Source organism: Myotis myotis, unplaced genomic scaffold (genome assembly GCF_014108235.1).
Source record: "Myotis myotis isolate mMyoMyo1 unplaced genomic scaffold, mMyoMyo1.p scaffold_m19_p_12, whole genome shotgun sequence".
Classification (NCBI taxonomy): Eukaryota; Metazoa; Chordata; class Mammalia; order Chiroptera; family Vespertilionidae; genus Myotis; species Myotis myotis.
Genome location: NW_023416316.1, coordinates 16,464,090 through 16,490,514, shown reverse-complemented (window position 1 = coordinate 16,490,514; position 26,425 = coordinate 16,464,090). Strand labels below are relative to the sequence as shown.

General features: G+C 42.0%; 1 protein-coding gene across 9 annotated transcripts in view; it reads right to left on the bottom strand.

Moving 5' to 3' along the window:
* Positions 1-7,808: 7,808 nt before the first annotated feature.
* ECPAS (Ecm29 proteasome adaptor and scaffold) overlaps positions 7,809-26,425 on the bottom strand; it is a 100,810-nt gene continuing 82,193 nt past the window's right edge. For 5 of the 9 annotated variants that reach the window (XM_036330029.1, XM_036330027.1, XM_036330033.1 and 2 more), the window contains 14 exons: positions 26,068-26,133; positions 24,790-24,879; positions 23,402-23,468; positions 22,759-22,850; positions 22,614-22,680; positions 22,238-22,429; positions 21,399-21,607; positions 20,611-20,654; positions 19,597-19,873; positions 16,821-16,959; positions 13,021-13,126; positions 12,738-12,826; positions 9,394-9,465; positions 7,809-8,093 (listed from right to left, as the gene is read on the bottom strand). In XM_036330029.1, coding sequence (XP_036185922.1) covers positions 7,954-8,093; positions 9,394-9,465; positions 12,738-12,826; positions 13,021-13,126; positions 16,821-16,959; positions 19,597-19,873; positions 20,611-20,654; positions 21,399-21,607; positions 22,238-22,429; positions 22,614-22,680; positions 22,759-22,850; positions 23,402-23,468; positions 24,790-24,879; positions 26,068-26,133 — 1,650 coding nt within the window. In that variant the 3' untranslated portion in view covers positions 7,809-7,953. Of the gene's footprint in view, positions 8,094-9,393; positions 9,466-10,640; positions 10,760-12,737; positions 12,827-13,020; positions 13,127-16,820; positions 16,960-19,596; positions 19,874-20,610; positions 20,655-21,398; positions 21,608-22,237; positions 22,430-22,613; positions 22,681-22,758; positions 22,851-23,401; positions 23,469-24,789; positions 24,880-26,067; positions 26,134-26,425 lie in introns of those variants that run through there. The other 4 variants (XM_036330032.1, XM_036330030.1, XM_036330034.1 and 1 more) reach the window with 4 other exon arrangements.

Below are 26,425 nucleotides of genomic sequence, written 5' to 3'. Positions count from 1 at the left end.
GTCAAACCTCAGAGGGAAGGTAGGGGAGGGTGGGGGTAAGGGGGAGAGATCAACCAAAGGGCTTGTATGCATCCACATAAGCCTAACCAATGGACACAAACAACACCAGGGGGTTGAGGGCATGAGTGGAGGGGATGTGGGGGGGCAATAGGGGATAAGGACACATATGTAATACCTTAATCAATAAAGAAATATAATAATTAAAAAATTTTTTAAAAAGGAAACCCAGTTCCTTCGAGAAATGGCCATTACCAAGGCTTGGAGCACCTTGCCACACTAGAACGTAAGAAGTATTCAAAGAATGACAGGGATACTTCAGAAGCCATAGATGCCCCCTGGGTGAGGCTCCCATTGGCCAAATCTGGGACTGATTACTTGGATTATCAAAATCAATAACAGTAAAAGTGGATTATAATCCATTAACTAAAATAAGAATGCATGAGTTCATGGAAGGAGGGAAGGGAGAAGGAAGGTCTTCCTTACAGGAGGATGTCAAAAAATATAGAAATTGGTATAGAAAAGCATCAGTCGAGGTTAAAAGTTGTTGTAGTACTAGCTTATCAAAGGTAAAATGTTATAGTAGGTAAATATAAGTATCATAGTTATCACAGGTAAAAGCTGACTGAGAAACAGGATATTTCCATGATGTCAAAGTATCTCACCCCAAACTACTTACTAATTTCCAAAACAGGGTAATAGCTTTAAGCAGGGAAACCTGGAGGACAGCCACTTCAACTTTACCAATAATACATATGGACTCCAGCTGCCTTCTGATAAGATGCCCTGAGGACACAACATCACTTCTGCGGTGTTCCTATCAAAAGGACATTTCCTGCCCTGGCCTGCTGCTCAGTGGTTAGAGCTCCGCCCCCGCATCCAAGGGTCGGTTCCATCCCTGACCCCGGTGAGGGGGACGGGGGAGGCAACTAATCCATGTCTCTCAAATGATGTTTCCCTCTCCCCCTTCCCTTCCTCCCACTGACTGTAAAAAAAAAAAAAAAAAATCCTCTGTGAGGATTAATAAAAACAAAACAAGCAAAAAAGAAAAGAAACAACAGCAACAAAACCACATTACCTGAATCTGATCTTGAGGGAAAACCAGACAAAATTAATTGAGGAATTTTGTGCAAAATAACCAACCTATATCTCTCCCTCCCCCCTCCCCCCAAAACTCAAAATCAGGAAACAAACCAACAAGACAAACAAACTAAGGAAATGTTCCAGGAGATTGAAGACACAGCTATAAGCAATGACCCAGCACTGAGTATTATTAAGCCAGGAAAACAGCTCTAGAGAGGACATGAGGACAAAAGACAAAAATCAAATACTTTAGGAAAACAGACCAAACCCGAATATGGGCTGTGGGTTGGGCGATAATACTGGACCATGACGTTTCCCGAGCTTCATACTTGTCCGGCCATGCTATGTAAGACAAGGTCCTTGTTCTTGAATATCCAAGTGTTTAGTGCTAACGGGGCAGAATGTCTCCAACTTACCCTCCAATCGTTCATAAAAAATACGTTTTCTAAAACTTCACGGAGGGGAGAGGGCAGCCGACTTGCACGTGGGGGCTCGCCCTGTGCGTCGCCCCTCCGCGCCTCTCCGGGACCCGGCCCGGCCCCCAGGCGTCCTGGGGCGGCTGTGCCATGTGCGCCACCTTCCCACCCAGCACGTGAACCCGCACCCGCCGCGGTACCCGGGCGTCCAGGGCCGTGCGAGGCCTCGGCTTCCCGCCGCTCCGCTCCGTCCCGCAGGTGATCATCGGGTTTCCAGCAGCAACACGTCCAAGGGCTGCTGGGCGGCGCGGGCGCCTGCATGGCCCGAGGCCGCGGTGGTCGTGCGCCCCGAGGAGACCATCAGGGTGACACTCACCCACCACCGCACCTCCCCCAGCGCAGAGTACTGAGTGAGGCCCCTTCTACCGAGTCGGGGCGATTGTGCGGGGACAGGGGTGAAGGGGACGTACCAGGGCCTCACGCTTCTTTGTCGTGACCTCCCTGTAGAGCTGGTGCCGAGGGGACCGGCCCCACACGCCGCGGAGACCGCTGATCACGGTGCTGGGAACTATCGAGGGCGCAGCTGCAGGGATCAACTCCACGCGTGGTCTGGACTGGCTGCGGGGCCTGGCGGTGCTCGAAGGCGGAGCACGTGGGCTGTCTGGCAGGCCCTGAGGAATGAGGGCCTCACGGGTCTGCACAGGCACTTCCCCCGCCCGGCCGGTCCCCTGGGACGTGGCCATCACGTTCCTCATCTACGATGAGGTGGTGAAGCTGCTCGGCAAAGTGTGGCAGACAGACGCCCAGGCGCCTCCAGACCAGCCCGCACCGCCCTCTTCTCGCCATTCTCGTCCTAAAGCTCAGTGCTCACAATAAAGCTCTCCCATCCCTAGGCAACAAGAATTTTGCTAGAAGATTGACACTAAGACATTAAATAGAAACAACAGGCAGTGATATGGAAGAAAAGGAAATACAATTATCACTTGCAAACTAGATGATTTTACATCCAAAGGGAATAAATTAAAACTGTTTCACAGCAAGAGTTTAGTAAAGTTGCCTAATAAAAAGATGAACAAAATTCAATAATTTTCTAACAGCTAGGTGACCCGAAAAAGATTCCATTATCAGTTACATGAAAATTTGGAGGTAATAGAATGATTCTAACAAGAATAGTGCAGATATGAAGGGAACAATAATTTTATAGCAGCAATGTAATAACCAATAAACGAAATGAATCCAAATGTAAAACTTACAGTGTGAGGAGGAGGACACTGGTCTTGCAGAACTTATCTAAATGCAGAGGCCATGGAACTGTGAACAGTGCACTGCCCTGGGGCGGGGGCGGGGGGGGGGGCGGTTATGCTGGTGCCAGGACGGACCATCCATGTGGCCTGACACCTGGGGGCCTTTCTGCAGGGCCACGAAGGGGGCAGGGGGCATATCTGCAAGACAAAGACCCCAGCGGGATATATATAGACAGGCTCTCTGTGTGTTTCTTCACTCTGATTTGGAAATTATTCCAGGAGTCCACTGGTGTTAATAAACGGGGTCCCTCCCTTTCTCGAGGAAGCGTGCTTGTATTTCTACGGTCTTCTGTAACAAGTGCACCTCTAAACATGTATTATTTTGATCAATAAACAAAAAATTTTAATTCTTGTAAAGATGGTAGAGATGAAGGTTTTCAGAATCATTTCTCCCCAAACCAAACAAAATCACCTAACCTCAGCCACTTCACCTTTCAAAAGAGTGGCATCTCATCTCCTGGTTATGTGGCTTTTATTTAAAAAACACCTCAGGAGGTCTGTTCTATTGTGAAAGCAGGGCCTGGGCTCATTCAAATGGGAAAAGATTATAACAGAGATAACTCAATTATTCTATTTACTAATGAAGTTATAAAATTTTAAAGTTCACTGCTGGCTCCTTTAGAAGGGCTTGGAACACTGGGAGAGAGGAGAGTGACGAGGGTATAAGAAAGACAGGAGAAGGCCCAGAAATCTTGAGGACTAAAAAGAATAGAGAAACTAGCCAATGAGAAATACCTAATAGCAGGAAAGGCTAAGGATCTATAAAAATAGTGGTATCTCATGGAATTTGAGGTTGTTGGCTGGCCTTAGCTATTCTCTACTCCCACTATTACTCCCCAAAATGCAATTAAAATCATATAAACACAACAATCTTGGACAATGGAGCTTTGGGTTTTAGAGGAACAGTAGTTACCAGAATGGAGAACTTGTGGGTACAGGAAACTTAAGGAAATCTGTCGAGTCATTACCTGATCACTAAGCTGAGCAGAGGCTTCAGGGGCACATACAATAAGGAATTGAGACTACAGAATCAGTTCAGGAAGTAAAAAAAGGTAACAGCAATTCTGGAATGGGAGGGGAATAGGGTTTCTAGATTTGTCACATATTAAACAGTAAAGTATGGCCCATATTTAATGATAGTGAAAGGACAGAGCAGGACTGATGGCTGTGTCCTTAACCCCTCTTTCCAAGAAAAAGCCGCAGGGTGTATCAGTTACTCAGCCTGCCCTTATCTCGATCTCGGCCAATGGGAAAGCGGGGGAAACTAGCCCAAGGCCAAAAGTATGCTGGCCACCCCCCCTGTCTTTGTGTAACCAGACCCTAGCTGCACCCTGCCCGAACCCCCGACCCCAAGCCCTATAAATTCTTTGTTCTCTTGGGATTCGGGGCTCTCTCTTGCACCCAGTAATGGAGGCAAGGGGCGGACCAAGCGAGCTTGTATAAGAGACCCTCTGCTTTTGCATCGGACTGGCTCCCTGACGTGGTTTTTTGGGGATCTTGAAATCTGGGCATAACAGATAGAAGGGTCACCCGTTGGTGTGCCTCAGATGGCTGAGCATAGACCTATGAACCAGGAAGTCACGGTTCGATTCCCAGTCAGGGCACATGCCTGGGTTGTTAGCTCAATCCCCAATGTGGGGTGTGCAGGAGGCTGCCGATCAGTGATTCTCTCTCATTGTTGATGTTTCTCTCTTCTTCCTCTCTGAAATCTATAAATGTAAATTTTAATTTTTTTTAAAAAAGCCCTGATTTTATACATTTTATGATGGAATTAAGTGAGTACAAACATATAGAGGGGCCCATAAAGGCTTCTCCCAAGATGACTCAAAAAAGACTCCAAGCACACTCTGGAATTAATGGTGCATCAGCAGAGGTAGCTAAGCAGAGGCAGGCTGTTGGGCCTTTCTTGGTTTTTCCAGTATAACTAGCCAAATACCTTGGAAGCTAAACTCTTCCTAGAGACCCAGTAAAAATGCACTACTTCAGAAGAACTGGTCATGCAGCTTTATTTACTTCATACCTTCTGGGCATGGGTAGGATTTTCCTCTCAAATAAGACTATCACATGCTTAGCTAGCCCAGTACATGTTGCAGAGGATTCTATGAAGACTTCGCATATAAAATACAAAAATCTGTTACATATACATCCATTAACAACAGTTTGTACATTACAATGAGCGCCAAGGTCAAGGTAAGTCCCTGTACTTCACAAGCAGCATGGAAACATTGTGGCGGCGGCCGGCAGAAACTCCCGCCAGGGCCAGTGTTCACACAGTGCAATTGCTTCTAGATCAACATGGGCACACCTTTTTTCTTCTCTTTTTCTTCTTAGTAAATACACAAGGAAAAGATGGCAGGGGAAAGCCATGGGGGTTGGTGGCAGTCCTCTTTATTGTGCAGGTAAACTGCATCACAGGCAGACACACCGGCAATTAGAAATGGGACACAAACATTAAAGAAACTGCTGCTCTTTGTCACCAAGAAGACAATGTTATACTCCTTTCATTGTTTTGACCAACCGCCAAACTTCAGGTACCTCCTTTCCATGTATCGATAGATTTATGAAGATATATCTAGTGTACTTATTCCAGGAATAAGGAATTTAGTCATTAGACTCTCAACCAGTCACTTGTATGACTAGTGGCACAATATTTCGGGGGGGGGGGGGTAGATTATAAAAACCTGTTCCAGATAGCTTTGGAAAATGAAGGCCGAAGACAAACACACACGGGTCCTTCTTCCATTTGCTCACCAGTATCAACACTCCACAATCACACACTCTGTTCTTCACCCTTTTACATAAATATGTACACACACATACTCACGAGCTGCACCGGAGACCATGACTCAGCATTACTCGTTGTGCAGATGACTTGGCTGGTAAATTAGAAATGTGCTTAGAAAGCTAAAAGAAATTAGTTCACTAGCACTAAGGTTCAAGTATCTTAGCACCTCTCTCAGCACCATGGGAAATTCCCAGTTTAAATAACAAAATGTTTAAAAGCATAAAATTTAATGAGGCTTTAACATTTCATATGGGCCTAGAGCACAGTTCTTGCCCTTACACTCTTAGTTTCTGATAACACCTGGCCTCCCCTGCATTCTTGCCTAGGAACACGTCCCAGGGACTGAACATGCAAGTCAGAGGGCACTTGGTGGAGGAGGAGTGCTGATCAGGAAAACACTGGGCGGCCATAAGCTTTCTGAAAAACATCCAAAGTTGATTTTCCCTAAAGCAAGTCTTCTCAAGTGGAAGTCCACGAAAGGGTCCTTAAAACTCATGATGCTACTAAAGCTCACAATTATATTCAGTATCAGCTAAGAACATGTTTCAGAAATAAACACTTAAGTTTTCTTTGTAAACCCCTTTCCCAATCAGAAGCAACCCCAGAACACAGCATATACAGCCAAGGTTAAGTACTACCTATGCACTGTTTTTCAAACTGTGAATAGCAAGCCATTTATGTGTCAGGAAATAAATTTAGTGAGCATTTAAAACAGTAGAGGTGGAGGAGGGATCAAAGTATATCACACATAGTAAGAGTCTGAATTATTTCACAAAATATTTCAGTTAACCATTTTATATTCTCCCTCTCTCTCTCTCTCTCTCTCTCTCTCTCTCTCTCTCTCTCTCTCACACTCACACACACACACACACACACACACACACACAGTTCTGGGTCAAATGTAAAAAGTTATTTTATTCTTGGTCACAGTCAAGAAAGTTTGAAATACATTGCTCAATAGGAACCACAAAAAAAATAAACCTGAAATTTTAACCCTGGTGTTAATGTCAGTAAAGGGCAATACTGAGTATACGCCAATTTTGTGCTTGGAATCCAAGGTGAGCTAGTGTTCTCAGTTTACCTTAAACACCTTCGTTACACTTGTTTTTCCCCTTACCCTACATCCTTAGGCAGGGGCATGAGCAGCAGAAGGAAAGGGAGAAACTCTAGCTGTAATTATTTGCTTTGAACAGTACCAAGTTATTCCCAGGTGGCAAATTAAAATGCTTTCCTTTCTATCCTAAAGTCATACTCATAGCATAAAAGTGAGTATAAAATTTTACAGTGCTTTTATGGTTTTGAGATTATAAATGGTCTAAGTCAACAGTCATGATTTCATTATTGGTTTGGGTTTTGCAAAATACGCAACCATAGACGGACAGAATGATCAGTCTTGCCCTAACCTACCTGCACCTGCCCGTGAAAGGAGGACAATCAGCCCTGGCCAGTGTGGCTCGGTAGGAGCATCGTCCTGTACACTGAAAGGTCCTGGGTTCAATCCCCAGTCAGGCCACATACTGAGGTTTGGGGTTCAATACTCAGTCGGGGCGTGTACAGGAGGCAACCAATCAATGTTTCTCTCTCTCTCTCTTCCTTCCTCTCTTTAAAATCAATAAAAAACATGTCCTCAGGTAAGGATTTTTTTTTTTTTTTAAAGGACAATCGGAACTATCACATGGGGACCAAATTCTCCCTCTCAGCCCATAATGAAAGATGCTAAACAATTACTTTCTAAAAACCAATCATCTAACAAATGACAACATTCAGCTTATGAATTTCAAGAACCCAGTGATGTCAGTTTAGTTCTTGTTTCTCTGTTAAGTCAGGGTTAGCACTGATTGGCAGAAGGTTGTAAAAGAAAATTTCCCAGGCTGGTCACCCAACACCGGGGTCCTGGCCTTAGCACAGGCCGCAGAAAGGAAGCCGTGAGCACAGAGCCTATGTCTCCGGGTGTGAAGCAAGGGGGTTCACCTATGTGATGACAGAGCCCCTTCCTGAAGTAACTTCACTCAATGTAGATGCGGTTCTAGGATTGTTATCCAGCTTCTCTACAACGCTGTTTATCCCTTTAGTAACAGCTTTAATCTTCTAATAACTATTTCCATCAGTTTTACCAACAACCACCCCTCAAACATCCATGTTTCATTAAGCTCACTCATCCATGTTTCATTAAGCCCAGATACTTTTAAACATCAAATAAAATAAAGCTAATAAGGAACAAAATTTAAGGCATTTTTTTTGTTTTTATTTCAGCCAAGGAATGATGCATGCTACAGTTAATCTTTACTTTTCCCACTTGGTTTTTCAAAGAATACCACCAATTTCATCACAATGAACATGGCACTTGTTTGTTTCTTCCACTTCTAAATTATTCCAAATTTTCAAGTGTTTTCTTCAGCAATGATGCTTTCTCCTTTAGTTCAGGTCGGTTATCTGTCTCCATAGTTGCTAAAGATTCAATCAGGAGCGTTCTGCACTCAGATGTCAAACTTTCCCACTGTTTAGACTCTGAATGGAAAGAGAAAGAAAAAAAAGATTCCTCATGGAACGAGCAAGCATAAAAAACCAAACTAGTCGTTCTGCTTTTCCTCCATATATCATGTCCCCAAAATAAATGCAAAGCAACCACTTGATAACAACTTGGGATATAATGATCACGGGTTCAATAGTTGTCTCAAACCCTAATTATTGACAATAACCTGAGACAATATCAGGGAGTCCCATCCTCTGCCCCCAGTATTAGTGGGATGAAAAGCATCTAGGGATGCTGAAACAAAGTGATAAGTAGGAAGTATCAAGGCAAAGTACAAAGTGACCAAAAGGCCATCATCAACAACACAAAAAGCCTCTTTATAAGATATTAGAGCCCCAGTACACGAAATTCGTGCAAGGAGGGGAGGGGGTTCCTCAGTCGGCCTGCACCCTCTCAAATCCAGGACCCCTCGGGGTATGTCCGACTGCTGGTTTAGGCTCGATCTGGGACTATATTTGCCAAATATGCATGAATGTATTCTAGGTGAGTAAAATGAGGCTAAATGGTGAGGTAACATGCCAAAACCACATCACTAGAAAGTGGCAGAACCTCACAAATAAGACTTAGGATCTTTACTTTGACTTTCTCTGATGCTCAGACTGTTACTGAGTCTAAAAAGCCTGTTTTATGGAGCCCTACGAGTGGTCCTTTAAATGTTAAGCAAAAATAAATAAGTAAAAATTTCAAATATACAGGATCTGGAGAAAACTGCTTCTTCTTCCCTATTCCCTGGGGTTAAAATAACGGGAAAGCAAAGAAGAGAAAAGAAAAAAAGAGGCCTCCTTTTAAGATTAGTAACAGACACGCCACTGGAGAAATGTTTTCTTCTACCGCAGCCACTAGGAGAAATCTTCTTTATACGAAGGTTAAAAAAGAAAAACAGGAAAAAATAGGATTAAGAAAATGCTATCAAATTAGATGACTCGGGTGGATAATTGTTAAAATGCTTTCCCAACTCCACTTTTCAGTGTGTCATTCTGTTTATTTACATGTGGACAGTGAGCTATACTATGCACTGTCAACCACATGCCATAATAACCAAGATTAAGTCAGGATTCACACTGGAAAAACTATTATTCTAAGATAACTACAACTTCATAAAATTTAAACACTTTAATAAAATTTAAGGGTTTTATCTTTGTCTGTCCCACTTGGATGTCCATAAATTTGTAATTTAGAGCATGTGCTTATTAAAAACAGAAAATAATTTCTAAAACATATGCCATAAAATATCCTGGCTTTCCGGTTTTTCAATCAGAACTATCAGGAACTCACCTTCAAGCTTTTTAAGCAGTAATTCTATCACAGATAAAGCTTCTGTTCTCACAGACGAGTACGTCTTATTTTCTAAGGAAAAAAAATCACATAATGCACATTACTTGTTTTATATGCCTTCGAAACAAAAGCTCCAAGATTAAGTTAATGTTACTGAAAGATGTTAAGAAATGACAAATTTAGGGAAAGACACACCTTTTCTGAAGTAAGCTTCCCTTTCCGGGTTATCTATCATTAAATACTTGAAAGGTGCTATGTGCCCACATTCCTTGCTTAAAAAAAAAATGTCAGCCAAATATATCAATCACCACACTAAATGGCAATATTTAAAGGACCCAATTTAGCAGTGGGAATTCAAAAGACACTACTTAAGCACATATGCATCTCCTCATAATACCTAAGAAGGGTCTTTAGGTTTGCATGACCTCAAATTAACAAAGAACATTACACAACCCAGGGTGAAGGCAAAATCAGAGACACCTGCCTGGGACCCTGTAGAAACGAGTTTCTTAACTGCCAGTTCTTTATCCGAAAGCACGCTATACAACTAAAACATACTTCCTTAGCGTCTACTCTAGATCAGCTGTTGCCAACCTTCCAGACCTCATGGACCGCCAGTGGTCCATGGACCACCAGTTGGCGACCACTGCTCTCGATCAGCATCTAGTTCACAGTGAAACTGTCTACCGAAAAAATTAACCCAACCAAACTCACAGCAAGGAAAGCACAAGATGAGCTTATAACATCCTGTTTGTTACAAAGTACAAAAGGGCCTGTAAGAATGACGGTGACCTGTCAACAGGACACAGGAGTCAGCTTGAAGGAGCCTCCACTGGCCAAATCTGCGACCATATGAGCAACAAATTAAGAAAAATAATTATTATAAACCAACTGGGGGAAAAGGAATCCATGAATCAGTATCGGTAATAGAGATAGGGAGAGGGTGGGGTCTTGCTTATGAGGATGCCAACTGTCAATAGGTAAATGTGAGGGAGGCTGGAGTTAGAAAGCCATCTCAGTGAGAACGGGTTCAGGAAGAAACCTTGATGTGTGCTAGGTCTAGGCCTTCTGGAGAGGAGCAGCATGCCTGCATGGCCGGAAGTGTCTTCCCCACACTGCTTCCTCAAACAGTTGTGAAGAAGAGCAGGTTGTCTAAATGGTCTTAAAGTATTTCCCACAGGCTGCTTATTAGACACGAGGGGGGTGAGGTGGAACATTAACTAGAAGGTAGAGAAAACTGAATATACCTTGACCAGGTAATCAAAATTAACATCGCCAGTGAGGGCAGATGGACACTGTGTGCCTCTTGGTGTGAGGCACGTCACTTACGGAGGGAGTATCCCAACTGGGAAGTCATGACCTGCATCTAATCAGGAGGAAACATGAGACAAACACCATGAGAAACCTTCCAGTTAAAAAAGATAGGGGGAGACTTTTCTTCAAAATTGTCAATGTCATATAGGCCAGAGAAAGGCTGAGAAAGTGTTCCAAATTAAAGAAGAATAAAAAATATAACTAAATTCAATAAATGATCCTGGACTGAAATTCCTTAATGGAGGGGAGGGGGGAAATTCTATAAAAAACATTCTGAGTCAACGGAAAACCTAGAACATGAACAATAAAGAATTTGATTTTTAAAATTGCATCATTATACTGCCTAAAGTTGGTAACTGTACTGAGGTGATGTAAGAGAACAGGCACTGAAAAATTTAGAGGTAAAGGGGGGTGTGACATAAACAATATACTTTCAAATGGTTCAAGAAAAATATGTATATAGAAGTAATGATTAAGTAAATGGGGCAAAATGTTAACAGGCAACTCTGGTTAAAAGATATATAGGTATTATATGAACTATTTTTATTTAATATCTTGACTGGGCCCCTCAGCATGGGACAGGAGGGAAACCGAGGCACAGGCTGATGGAAAAGTCACCCCTCTTCATGGCAGCCCAACCTTCCCACCCCAGGGGCAGTGTCATCCATGTCTGAGAGCTAAGCCTGGCAAGTCATTGAGCTCAGGTTTCTGTTTGTTTTTGCTAGCTTTTTAAAATTAAATTTATTGGGGTGACTTTGGTTAACAAAATTATATAGACTTTCAAGTATACAATTCTATAATACTTCATCTGTATATTGTATTGTATTTACCACCCAAAGTAAAATCTCCTTCAGTCACCATATATTGGACCCCCTTTACCCTCTACTATCTCTCCCCCCACATTCCTTTCCCTCTGGTAACCATCATCCTGTTGTCTGTATCTATAAGGCTTTTTGGTGTGGTTATTTTTTCTTGCATTGATTTAGAGGGGGTGGGGGAACATCAATTTGTTGTTTCACATATACATTCATTGGTTGATTCTTGCATGTGCCCTGATTAGGGATCAAACCCACAACCTTGGTATATGGAAACGATGCTCTAACGAAATGACCCACGTGGCCGGAGCTATGAGTTTTTACTTGTCTTGTTTGTTCATTTGTTGCTTTCAGTTTTATATCATAGAACTCAACAACAACAAAACAAACAATCCAAAGACACTTCTCCAAAAAAGACATACAAATGGCCTACAGATATATGAAAATATGCTTAGCTTCATTAATTACATGTCACACCTGTTAGAATGGCTATTATCAACAAGACAAGTAAAATAAGTGTTGGAAAGGTTGTGGAGAAAAAGAAACCCTCATTCACTGCTGATGGGAATGTAAACTGGTACAGCTACTATGGAGATTCCTCAAAAAATTAAGAATAGAGTTACCATATGACCTAGCAACCCCTCTTCTGGGTATGTACTTGAAAAATTTGAGAACATTTATTCGCAAAGACGTGTGTATCCTTATGTTCATTGCAACATTATTCATAGTGGTGAACACATGGAAATAATTGAAATATCCCTCGACAGATGACTCGATAAAGATGTAGTACATATTATAATGGAATACTACTCAGCCATAAGAGAAGATGAAATACTGCCATTTAGACAACATGGATGAATCTTGAGAATATAATGCCTAGCAAAATAAGTACTACAGCAAAAGTCGAGAACCATATGATTTCATATGTGGGATATATGTACTATTATTGCAACTTTTCTGTAAGTTTAAAATTATTTCCGAGTAGAAGTTTTTTTAAAAATACTTATCACAAAGGTTTTTCTAATCTAGGAGTGAAAATCCTAAATTACAGTTCCAGGTTAATATATTTCAGTCTGGGCATACAGAGTATATTAAATAGGATAGTTTAATACTTCCATAAACTTAGTTCCTAGCACAAGCTGGAAAATATTTGACGCTCAGCTCCCTGACCTTTAAAATCAGGACCCCTTATCAATGTCAGTTTATCACACTCACCTAAAGAATATGTGATTGATTTACAAGTTTCAAGGAGAATTTCAGTCAAAGCCTCAGGATCTGCATGTTCTTCTTCCAAAAGCATTAATCTATAAAAATCAGAAAGCAAGATACAGATGCCAGTTTTAAGAAATATTCCAAAACCTTTCTGGCACAAATAATTTCTATCTGCATGTATCACTTTATGATGTCATTTAGTTTTAAAATTTAAAAGAATTTCATTGATTACATATAAAATGCTAAGGGGAAAAGGACAAAATAAATAAACTATGAAGCAAATTACCCCTGAAAGAAGGCATTCATTGACTGTAGGACTCCTAGCTGCACTTTCCATGTGCTGAGTTTTAGCCGGTCACACATCAATTTGCATAGCTCCTGCCGATAACAACCTGGGAAGAAAGACAGAATGGGACAGAGCAGGACAGGGAGTGTGAAGGAGCAAAAGACAAAGCGAGTGAGGGACAGAGACAAAAACGGAGAGGGACAGAATGGAAGAGATGGGTGGGAGATAGGGAGACAGAAAAAAAGAGGGAAAAGGAGGAAAAAATAAAACAACAAATGCCTTAAGTTAAAGCCATGAAATTTCAAAAAAACCAAACAGAACTTCAGGCTGACTTTGTGTCCAATTCCCAAATAAACTACCCTGATCAGAACTTCCCCCATGAAGGTCCTGTATAACTGTTTATAAATGTTCATTTTCAAAGCAGTGTCCTTCTCCAAGGAACTGACACTGAATCTTAACCACACTCCCTTTCCCTGTAGAACATCCTGAATGATAAGAAAGCAGAACTCTGCAGGCGGGAGCTCCTGTGGGCTTACCAACAGACAGCAGCTCTATGCCAAACCAGTCATGCCAACTGCACTTGGCAATTACAATTATATAATTACTAGAGGCCCGGTGCACAAAAATTTGTGCACTGGTGGCGGGGGGAGGGAATCCCCTCAGCGCGGCCTGTGCCCTCTCTCAGTCTGGGACCCCTCAGGGGATGACCACCTGCTGGCTTAGGCCCGCTCCCCGGGGGATTGGGCCTAAGATGGCAATCAGACATTCCTCTGGCAGCCCGGCAGCCCTCGGGGGATGTCCACTTGCCAATAGGGAGCAGGCCTAAGCTGCAGTCGGACATCCTTAGCGCTGCTGAGGCAGGAGAGGCTCCCACCACCACCGCTGTACTGGCAGCCATCAGCCTGGCTTGTGGCTGAGCAGAACTCCTTCCATGTGAGAGCACCCTGACCACCAGAAGGCAGCTCCTGCATTGAGCATCTGCCCCCTGGTGGTCAGTGTGTGTCATAGTGACCAGTCATTCCCAGTCTTCCTGCTGTTAGGGTCAGTTTGCATATTACCCTTTTACTATATAGGATAGAGGTCTGGTGCACGGGTGGGGGCTGGCTGGTTTGCCCTGAAGGGTGATCCGGATCAGGGTGGGGGTCCTGCTTAGGTGCCTGGCCAGCCTGGATGAGGAGCTGATGGCTGTTTTCAGGCTGCCTGCACCCCCTTTAGGGTGGGGGTCCCCACTGGGTGCCTGGCCAGCCTGGATGAGGGGATGATGGCTGTTTGCAGCTGGTCACACCCACTTCAGGGTGGGGGTCCCCACTGGGGTGCCTGGCCAGTCTGGGTGAGGAGCTGAGGGCCGTTTTCAGGCTGGCGGGTGACTGAAACTCCCAACCTCTCCTTTTTTTCTTTTCTTTTTTTTTATTCTGGGATTTATTTACCTTCTATAGCCGTCACTGGAACTGAGAGCCGGCTTTAGCTCTGAAGCTTGGCTCCAGCTCTGAGACCTCGGCTGCTGAAAGCAGGTATCTGGGTTTGTTTGGCTTCTATAATTGAAACACTGTTGAGGCTCCAGCTCTGAGGCCCGGCTGGCTGAAAGCAGGTTTCTGGGGTTTGTTTAGCTTCTATAATTGCAACATTGTTTCTTAGAGTGCAGCTCAGAAGCCGGCAGCGGCAGGCGGGGAACCTTGGCTTCCTCCATCGCCAGGGCAACCAAGCCTCCTGTTCCCTTCAGCTGTCTGCCGCCATCTTGGTTGGCAGTGAATTTGCATATTGCCCCGATTAGCCAATGGGAAGCGTGTCGGAGGTACGGTTAATTACCATGTTTGTCTATTATTATATAGGATAGTACACTAACTGATGAAATAGGTGTATAAAACGCAATAAAGTCATTATTTTTAGTTTGATTCACATATGTAAAGATAGATAGCAGTATAAATCTACAAGAATTCTGCACTGGAATTGCTGCATAAGAGATTTTAGCCTCTTTTTCTACAATAAAGAAACAGAACTCAGAAATTGTAGATGATACCTTGTGAGTAAGATGTACAAGAAGTCAATGTGTAACAGTTCAATTATCAAAGGCTTGGCCTTCCCCTCAATAACTGGCAAATGAATATACATTTCTATGCCTTACACTTAAATAAACTGCTTTGGGTAGGTATCATCTTCTATATATATAAAAGGCCAAGAGACCAACCATCCGTCTGTCCGACCGATGTGCACTGGCCATTTAAAAATAAACGACTTGTGCATGCGCGATACATGTAAAGCTCTCGCTGCTGCCTATCATACACGTTTTAATTTTATACTACATTATATATACTATTTTGACATGTAATTTTTTGCAGCAACGTAATTACCACACGAATCTTTCTTCTAATTAATTTCCTTTCAATGTGCACGAATCTGTGCACTGGGCCACTAGTTTTTATATAAATTCCCTACTTTTCCTACCCTATTCAAGAAAAAATCAGTAGCCCTAATGGTGTCAAAAAATAGTAGACTTCCACTGCAGTCCATAACATAATGCCAAGACATAAGACCATTTATAAATACTTATCTTTTGGAAAATCCTTCCTATACATGGCAAATCTACTTTTTAAAGTTCACAAAAGAATGACAAGGCTCAGAGACAATCTTAAATCTGATTTCAGACATATCCAATTACAAATAATCAACATACTTTTTAAATAACATTCAAGCATATTAAGATGTCTGGGGGGAAACACTGCAGAAACTAACAGAAGGCAAACTTCAGAGGAGCCTGATTCCCAAGTTCAAGGCCCAGTCAAAAGACTCCTAACTGCAACCTAATCCAACAAAAAAAGGTTTACTGCTTGCTCATCTACTTAACCCTTTGGAAATACACGTCCAATTCTAAAAATCTCTCAAAAAGTCTCAAGGTTCTCAGTGAAACAGAGATTTCACTTGCTAATTAAAGATTTGTTTACTTACAAGGCCATTAATTTCCAAGATGAAGAGACCCCACTAATATATTCTGTGGATTGCTCAGCAAATAGTATCACAAAGAAGAGTAAGAGAATTCTTTTTACAGTCAAACTATATATATAGTAAATCATGGGTGTTAAGGGCTGAATTGCGTTCCCGAAAATTCATAACTAAGTCCTAATCCTAAGAACCTCAGAACGACTGTACTGACAGACAGCATCTTTCAAGAGGTCATGGGGGTGGACCTTAATCCAGTATTGCTGGTGTTCTCATAAGAAGAGATTAGGATGCCGAAACCGGTTTGGCTCAGTGGATAGAGCGTCGGCCTGTGGACTGAAGGGTCCCCGGTTCGATTCTGGTCAAGGGCATGTACCTGGGTTGTGGGCACATCCCCAGTGGGGAGTGTGCAGGAGGCAGCTGATCGATGTTTCTCTCTCATCGATGTTTCTGACTCTCTATCTCTCTCCCTTCCTCTCTGTAAAAAATCAATAAAATATATTAAAAAAAAAAAAAAAAAAAAAGAGATTAGGAAGCATTGTAGATCGTTATTTACAAGCCGAGAGAGGTTTCAGAAGAAAGCAACACTGTTGACACCCTGATCTCAAATAGAATTGTGAGAAAATGAATTTCTGTTGGTTAAGCCACCTAGTCTGTGGTACTTTGTTATAGCAACCCTAACAAACTGATACAATAGGATTATGTGCCAATGTAGGAGTAAAATGTAGGAGTAAAATTTGTGTTGGATAATTCTATTAATCAGTCAGAAGGTACAAGAAACAATAACTTATCACTCAGAACATCTCTGCTCTCAATAAGTAACCTCTGGTTACAGCACTTCTTCAAGTGCAGGTTCTGGTGCTTACGCTGAGTCTCCATATTTCGGGGCCAGGCTTTGCCCAGGCTCTCAAAGGCTCCTAGCAGAGATTCCAGCTGCAGCTCCTTTTCCTTCTCATTCTCTTCTTCATTTTTGGTTGCCCGGACTCCAACGCTTTCAGGCGAGTTCTAGAACATGCCCCCAAAAAGCAAAAAAAAGGAAAGCAAAATGTAATTTTTTTCGAAGTTACAGGTTTACTATTAAAACAATCAGGGTGCCAAAGTAGGAGATGTTAACCAAGAATTAAATGCTAAATTCTCTAGCCTGAGTTTTCCTATTTCTAAAAAGAATTTGTAACAGGATACTACATCTTCTAATAAATACGGGAAATCATTTCAAGGAAATCTGAGGCAAAGTGGAAAATAAACACTGTATATGTAGTATTTTGAGCACCACATAAAAATACTTGCATTAGAATCATGGAATTAAAGATGAAAGAACTTGGTAATGATCTAAATCCAAACTCCTATAAGAAGGAAACAGGTTGGAAGTGACTCATCCAGCTAGCTTGAAATATCATCAACTTAAAATATAAGTCTTCCAAATCTATTATTTAGGTAATATTATTTAAATAGCCTTTTTACTCAAAGAAAACAACTATAAATTAGTGGCCACACAAGAAATAAGAATGCTATTTAAACAATTTCATGTGTCACAAAAAATAGTGGAACTATACCCTTATTTCTTTAAAAACAAGTATTTCATTTTCCAAATGAAACTGAAGTCTGTTTTGGATCAAACTCTGTGCCCCCCATTAAATGGCAGAGGCCATTAACAGTGACATACTGAGCTTCCTGTCTTCACACTAGGAGGCTGGAGTGACTTCTGCACAAGCTCAAAGGCAAAGCTTATTGTAACTACAGGGTGGGGCAAAAGTGTGTTTACAATTGTGAGTATGCAAAACATAGAGGTTATTCTTATATTAGCACTTATTAATTATTGTATTACTTTCCATATGAACAACTGTAAACCCAGTTTTGCCCCCCCCCACCCCGTATGACAGAGACCATTCATTCTAATGTCCACTCCTGTAGCCTAGAGTTTCTTGGCTTGCAGGTCGAAACCCGTGCAATAAACTCATCTTTCTGCTTGTTTTAAAATAAAGCTAACCAGCCCTGGCTGGTTTGGCTCAGTGGACAGAGTATCGGCCTGTGGACTGAAAGGTCACAGGTTCGATTCCAGGCAAGGGCATATGCCTAGGTTGCTGGCTCAATCTCCAGTGGGGGCAGTCAGGAGGCAGCCAATCAATGATTCTCTCTCATCATTGATGTTTCTATCTCTCCCTCTCCCTTCTCTCTGAAATAAATAAAAATATATTTAAAGTCCTATCTAATAAAAGACAAAAAGGGTAATTAACCGTACCTCTGCTACACTTCCCATTGGCTAATCAGTGAGATATGCAAATTAACTGCCAACAAAGATGGCGGCCGGCAGCCACGCAGCTGAAGCGAGCAGGAGGTTTGCTTGCTCCAGTGATGGAGGAAGCCAAGGTTCCCCTCCTGCCGCAGCCCGGCTCTGAGCTCCGAAAGCAACAGCTCCAAAAGCAACAAAGTTTCAATTATAGAAGCTAAACAAACCCCAGATACCTGCTTTCAGCCAGCCACGGCCTCAGAGCTGGGAGCGCCAGTGAAGGCAACAGAGTTTCAATTATAGAAGATAAATAAATCCCAGAATAAAAAATAAAAAAAGGAGAGGCTGGGAGCTTCAGTTGCAGGCCAGCCTGAAAACAGCCCTCAGCCCCTCACCCAGACTGGCCAGGCACCCCAGTGGGGACCCCCACCCTAAAGGGGGTGTGGCCAGCATGAAAACAGCCATCAGCCTCTCATCCAGGCTGGCCAGGCACCCAAGCGAGACCCCCACCCTGATCCGGATCACCCTTCAGGGCAAACCAGCCAGCCCCCACCCGTGCACCAGACCTCTATCCTATATAGTAAAAGGGTAATATGCAAACTGACCCTAACAGCAGGAAGACTGGGAATGACTGGTCACTATGACACACACTGACCACCAGGGGGCAGACGCTCAATGCAGGAGCTGCCCTCTGGTGGTCAGGGCGCTTTCACATGGGAGGAGCTCTGCTCAGCCACAAGCCAGGCTGATGGCTGCCAGTACAGTGGTGGTGGTGGGAGCCGCTCCTGCCTCCTCAGCAGCGCTAAGGATGTCCAACTGCAGCTTAGGTCTGCTCCCTGCTGGTAAGTGGACATCCCCCAAGGGCTGCCGGGCTGCCAGAGGGATGTCTGATTGCCAGCTTAGGCTCAATCCCCCCGCGGTGTGGGCCTAAGCCAGCAGGTGGTCATCCCCTGAGGGGTCCCAGACTGCGAGAGGGCACAGGCCGCGCTGAGAGGACCACCCCCCCCCCCCGCAAGTGCACAAATTTTTGTGCACCGGGCCTCTAGTAAATAAATAAAATAAATCTAACCACTGTCCCCTTCTTCCATGAAGGACTAATGGACACCGAGAATGCATCTGCAGCCAGATTTCAGCTAAGTACTGGCCAACGGGATAGAAGTGAAAATGCCAGGCAGCATTTCCAGGAACTCTCCTTAAGAAAGCACTGACATGCCTACTTTGATCCTTCATTCTTTCTTCAGCTTTGCCATCACCTGTCGGGAATGTGCTACACTGTGAACCATGAGGACAATGATTTTCTGCTATTAGCAGCTACACTAATCCTATAATAAAATATGCAAACAGAACACAGAAAAATCTTTTCTTTTCATTTTTGAAGTAGAAACCAGACCTGAGAGGATACAGGTGGTCATTACCTTCTTGATGAGAGGTATGACAATGTCAGAAAACTCCTGGAATCTGTCTTCTTTGGTGGCCTTCAAGACATCTCCTGCACAGCTGATTGCTACAATTTTGTATTTGGGGTTCTCTTTGCAGCACTCCTTGAGAACAGCTTGGAGAATTTCATTTGTGCTGGGTTGATTTGGCACAGGCTTTTCCAGCTCTTCACTACAGGACCCATACAAAAGCGTCACAACAGTTAATAAAGGCCGCCATGCCGGGAGCCGGTCCATGCTTGCTGTTTCAAGGGACCTGGCATATATGGCATACTGTTCTTAATATGTTTGCTCACCTTCTTAGCACTATGTGTTTTAACCAAGGTCTCTGAGAAAGGTTGTTTCCCCAGGTAGGGATTTTCCCCTGAAGTTAGGGAGGGAATAAAACCTCTTAACTAGTGCCAGGTGGGTAATTAATCACTTTAACTACGAACAATCATGCTTAAGCTACATAATCTTTACTCCCTGGAATGGAGATAAGAAACACCCTAACCTTTGTAATAGAGATTGGTAGGATTGAATCAACTGGTATAAATACAGATGTAGTAAGACAGCAAGAGACAGAACTTAGAATACGGAACCAGGAGAGACGGAACCTAGGCACAGAACCTACACAGAACGTTCTCTAGAGACAGAAGAACTTCGCTGGAGAGAACATGGCAAAAGATCCTGGACTGAACCTGACTACAGAAATTGGCAAGAGAACCTGACTAGAACCTGGTAACTGAACCTGGCTGGAGAACCTAGCAAGACAACATGGATACAGAACCTGGCTGGAGATCCTAAGCAGAACCTCTCTGGAGATCCAGACCAGAACTTGGCTGGAGATCCTGGCTAGGCTGCTGATCAACTGAACACTGTCTCCGTGTCCTTCCTTCTTCACCGACTCCGTCTACGCCTTTGGGGATCCCTGGACCTGCTGGGGTTGGACCCCGGCACCGCCACTCTCGGGTTCAGTTTAAGAAATGGCATCTTCACTAACAGAACATTTACCTGCAAGCTGTCACCACACAGGCAATGGCTTTCAGCAGTTCTTCCTAAAGGGTTGAAAAATGAGAGAATGCTATTACACACATATTTGTCATTTACATTCTTTGCACTATGACTACAACTTCATAACTATGACAATAAAAATCAACCAGAGTCATCTTATCTTTAGGCTCTTACTGTTTAATAAGTACACCCATAGATGCAGAACAACTGCCTTTCTCTCCATTTCATAAAGCCTAGAGAGCTGACTTGCCCAAGGTCACACAGGCAGAAGTGTGGACAATGGAGTTAGAACTAATCTGCTCCTAGCCCAGCTCTTCTTCTCTGGTACTGCACTGGCTAACACTGACGTTTACAGCATCAAATAGATTGTTTCATGCTGCCACAATCTCATTTTCCCTGCTGAGTGCTCACTGTAAGTATACTACTACTGCCCTTGTATAAAAAATGACTGTTACTCATTCACAGGCCCAGAGATGAGCATCCTCAGGTCCAGGTTTGGACAGCCTGCCTTGCTATTCAATTTCACATATGCCCAATCCTGATCTGTGCATGAGGTCACTGGTTTAAGACTTATCTTAAAAAGCTAAACATGATAAGTAAAAAATCAACCTCCAGCATTACTATGCAGTATTCAGGACACATGGGTTGCACTTTGAAAATCTGGTTCACAAAAACAATCCATCTGATATTTCACAAAACCAGATTCTAATTTTTGTAAGAAATGAAAGACGAAGTCATCACCCTTTAAGGATACGTTAGATTTAACGGGGCGTGAGTGGTTCCTTTACCTTTCCTGCCCATGTTCTTCCAGCGAGGCCTTGCAGTAATGCGGTCAGTATCATTCCCAGATATGGAGGTACTAGGGAGCTGGTTTGTTTTGCAATTGATGCCATGGCAATTGCACCCTGGGCTTTCATTTTCCAGGACTGAGACTGTAAAGCCTTCTGGGTAATAGCAATCAACTCCTGCAGGTATAACCGAATGCCACCAAAGGAACCTAGGTTACAAACGGTAAAATTAAAGCAACTTTTAAGTGACCAAAAAATTAAAATTAAATTTAAAATTAAAATTAATTACTGCTTTTTCTTTCCTAAGTCTGAAAAAGTCAATAATCACAGTCTAAAGCAGTGATTCTTAATGGTTACATTATGCCACTCCGTAATAGGGAGAGAAAGCAGGTGGTGTTGTGCTGTATCTCTACAACCGCAGGACTTCATGTACTTAGGCATGTACATGAGGGCATCATGCCAATAGTCCTCATTCCATTGATGTGCGTGTGTCCAGGTAAAAAAAAAAGGGAGGGTGGTTTGAGAAGCACTACTCTAAATAATGCTCTAAGGCAACATAAAATCACTCTTCACTCTCAATTAAAGTAAGTAAAACTCTACTCTTCTGGGGCAGCGTTCCTACTCTTGCACGGGGGCAGCAATGAGAGAGGAAAGAGAAGAGCTCTGAGTGCCAACCTTGAGAACTCAGCAATTGGGATAGAGGCTCAAAAGCAAACGGGACACATGCTATTAGGGTCCTGGGAAAGGAGCTACAGGAGTTTATGAATGAAAAATATGAGTAAAAACTCCAGCTGTGATTCTTAAGAAATAGGTTTAACTCATAGGTACTGTTTACTAACCAGGTACATTCTCCTGCCACACTTCAGTCCATAAGTTACATTCTTCCTTTTCTGATTTCTCCTCGTCAGAAATCTCATGCATGCCTAGAAATGCCAAAGGCAGAACTTCTTTGGCATGGTTCTTCAATACGTCAGGGCTGTAGCGTCCAATAGCATGAATAGTCAAAGCACAAGAGGTCTTGTAGATGGGTTCTGAAGAGAAGCAGAAAAAAACACAATCCTTATGATACTGTTTTTAAGGGTAACTAATCTAAATAGACTATTGCTCAATCTGGACCACAGTAAAATCAATTAGAAATGTTCTTAGCAAAGCACATAAAATCAGATTAGGTTGTTAACATCTGAATTTAAAATAATATAAATATTTAAAAGGTACCATCTTTCTCCATATACCAGCTATTGAGCTTCTGCAGGAGTTTCTCGGTGCTGCTATCCCGTGAGGTCTGAAAAAGAAACAATACTGTCATTTCTGTATAATTATCTAAGTATAATTACTTAACTAGGTAAGAAATTCAACTCACCCGAACTAAATGGCCCATAGCAAATGCACAGGATTTCTGAATTACACTGTTTCGATCTGTCAGGCCACTAAGTAAAGCACTCATAAGTTTACCTATCAGAAATAAAGGAGAAAAATCTGGCACTTGGTTGACCAAATGGTTTGCTCTGTCCCCAGAACCAAAACAAACTTAACCCTGCAATTAATACCTGATTTATTCCAGGGTAGTTTAGAGCCCTTGTATATTATATTTGTAATGTCCATTTGCCTGATATAAAATTTAAAATTCATCTGTGTCTAAAATATTGTGAAGGAAGTTGAAAAAATGAAAGCTAGGTACAAAAAGTTCATTAGGCCCGCCTAGGGGCCAATGTAAGACGAGAAAATTGCTGATGTATAATGAGTGAGCTATACAGTAAACAAACCCTACAGGATGACAGATACTTTCACCTTCTTATACCACTGAGAAATAACCAAACACTTATAAAACTTGCTAAAATTGATCATCCTTTACTCCTGCAAACAAAGAGATAAAGGAAGAGGGAGAAAAAGTATACAGGATCACAAGCATGTCGGAATGATAATAATAATTATTTTTTTTAAATCTTGTCACACAAGACATGACCATAGAAAAATATCACTACGCACAGTTTTGACAAACTCACCTGAGTAAGGTGTTAGGTCCTGGGGACACTGAGTAGTTAATGACACAATGACACTGGCACAGCCTCCCTACAGGGTTACAAAGGCAAAGGTCTAAATTTGATGGTCACAGCGCTCTGAAACCCTTTGTTTTAGGTGGGTTTCGAAGATTTAAAAATAAAATATACAAAGTCTAACAGCCCCTCCATGAATCAATCTGGAAAGAGGAAAACTCTTATTTTAAATTAGCCATGCAGAGATTTTTTTTTCAAAACCTCCAGGAGGAAAATGGGTGCTCTCATATACTGCAACTGGCCCTGGCCAGTGTGGCTCAGTTGTTTGAACATCATCTACCAGGAAGTCGCCAGTTCGATTCCCGGTCAAGGCATATGCCCAGGTTGCGAGCTCAATCCCCGTAGGAGGTGTGCAGGAGGTAGCCGATCGATGTTTCTCTCTCATCGATGTTTCTATCTCTCTCCCCCTTTCCCTTCCTCTCTCTCTAAAAATCAGTAACAAATTTTTTTTTTTTCCAAAAAAGAAAGAAAACTGATTCAATATTTTGGGAGGGCAACATATGTCATCTTGTCCATCCTTGTTCTAACATTTCCAGTTCTAGAAATTTAACCATAAGAAATAGCTTCACATGTGTCCCAAGACATTCATAACATGCTTTGTTTAATATAAAAAAAGCTGAAAACAAATCAGATGTTCCTTGATGGATTAAAAGAAATGATGTACAAATAAAGAAAGAAAGAAATGATGTGACAGCCACACAGCAGAATATCAGATGACCATTAAAGAGGACGCTGTGGAAGACACATGCAAGAATAAGCAGCTGGAAGGAAACACTTGGAAATATTAACAGCAATGATCTCTGGGTGGTAAGCTTAGGACAAATTTTAACTTGCCCCTGATCTATAAATGCTAAAGTTTTAAAAGGCAAGCAAGTGTTAATTTTGTCAGGAGGAAAAAAAAAATGTGACTTGCTTGTTTTTAGAGTGTGGGGGTAGGGTCTGATCTTTGAAAAATCTTGGAAAGACATTTTCCTATCCAAACACCTGCTGAGTGTTGTGAAAATGCTAATCCCCACCTAAAAACAACCACACGTGATAACTTATTAATGGATAAGCATTCCCATTAATAAGTGATAATGAATGAGAACCCAGAGGGCATGTACACAGCACCTAGGGGACAGAAATGACTCCACTAAAAAGGACAATATTAAGTCACATGTCATTTCCTAAATTAGTTACATGTCTTAATTTATTAATGCAACCATAAAAACAAACTGGTTAACCTAGAATATTGGGTTTTATAAAAAAAAAAAAAAATGAATTTCAAACATGTGGCTATTATATTTTTGTGGCCTAAACAAATGAGAATTACTCTTGTGAAAAATACACTTACGTACCTTAGTTCCAAGACCTACACCACTTCTGATCAGTTCACATAATCTAGGAACTAGCTCACCCAGCACCGACACATCAAGATATTGCAGGCACTTTTGGAAAAGAATAAATATAAAGTTAACCTTAGACAATAAAGCCCATACCACACCTTCAATTAAAAACTGCCCATGTCAATCAAATATGTACCCACTAAATTTGACATGAAGTTGAAAAATCGCTAGTTTGATTTTGCTCCAATTTCAATGTAAAAACCATCATTGTACTGTAAACAAAAACCATTCATCGGTGGTTCAGCATTATAAACAAAACAGAAATAATGAAAAACACTGACTTTCTAAAGGAGAAAATTAATAATGATTATCCAACAAAAAAGGATCTTGCTGGACCTACTTCCTCTGTCAGCCCATGTTTAGTATAAGGACCTACATTAAAACTGGTCTTCAGTGGGTCTGCCCTACCAATCCATCTTATTAAAGTTAATTTCTTACCAGATTTGCTTCACTATATTTTTTACAATGCAATGAAGTATATTCTGTTATTAAAGAGCACATCTATAAGGTGTTTGCTAACTATTCCTATTTAAGTTTTCTTTTCCTCCCAATAATCCAATTAAGAAGTAACATCCTTAGACCACACTTTGGCCAGTCTCTCAGTAAACCGTAAAAAATATCTCCTTCTGTCCAGGCTTGTGATCTGCTTAGCAAAATTATTTCCAGTCGCTCATGAGTTCTGGGTTAACTACTCCAGGGTATGCACAACAGAGACAACTTTAGTGACTTTAGCGACTCCTAATCTAAGAATCCAGGAACTTAGAACTTCGGTGCTAAGCAGTTCTTTTTTGCAAATCCCTTCCTATGACTAAAAAAAAACTGATCAATACTGCTCAGGTCTCTTCCCCTGCCTTTATGCTGCCTGCTTCACTGAATATGTCCCGCCTACACCGCCCCAGATCTTCCCAAAGACAATGCTCAGGTAGCAACAAAAATCTGAATCTTGCTAAGTAGACCAAAGGATACCTAGATCTATACAGAAATATTTTAATAATATTGTTCTCCTATAATACAACTCTGGACTAATGGATTCTAGTATTTGAAAAATCATTTATTCCATTTAGTAATACAAAAGAAGAAAGAACTATACTAAGAAAAAACTGAAGTCACAATAGCTGTTTGACTCTCCCTTAAATTTCTATTTCATTTAATGTAACCTAGAAACTTTGAACAATTCCACTCTAAGGTAAGCAAACACACTTAAACTCTCTCATTACATTAGGCACTGACCATGTTGATTGTTTCCATCATGGGAGAAGATTTGGCAGCACTGAGTCGAGCACTATCCATCGCAGCCTGAGAACAGAAACTGAAGTCACTCAGCACATTCAATTAACAAAGAAGAGCCTCCACACACTCCCATAAAGGGGCTTTATGCCAAATTGAAGACTCTTTTGAAAGATAATATATATAACAAAGTCAAACATAAGTCCAATTCTAATTCCTTTTGACCTACATTCAACAATTTACCTGTAGAGGCAGCATCTCACTACAGGTGAGAAATTCAGACAATATTTAGAAATTAACAGCCCTCAGAAATTAACATGTAAGGCTCTGAGCAAGTCATCCAGCCTACTTGAGCCTCAGG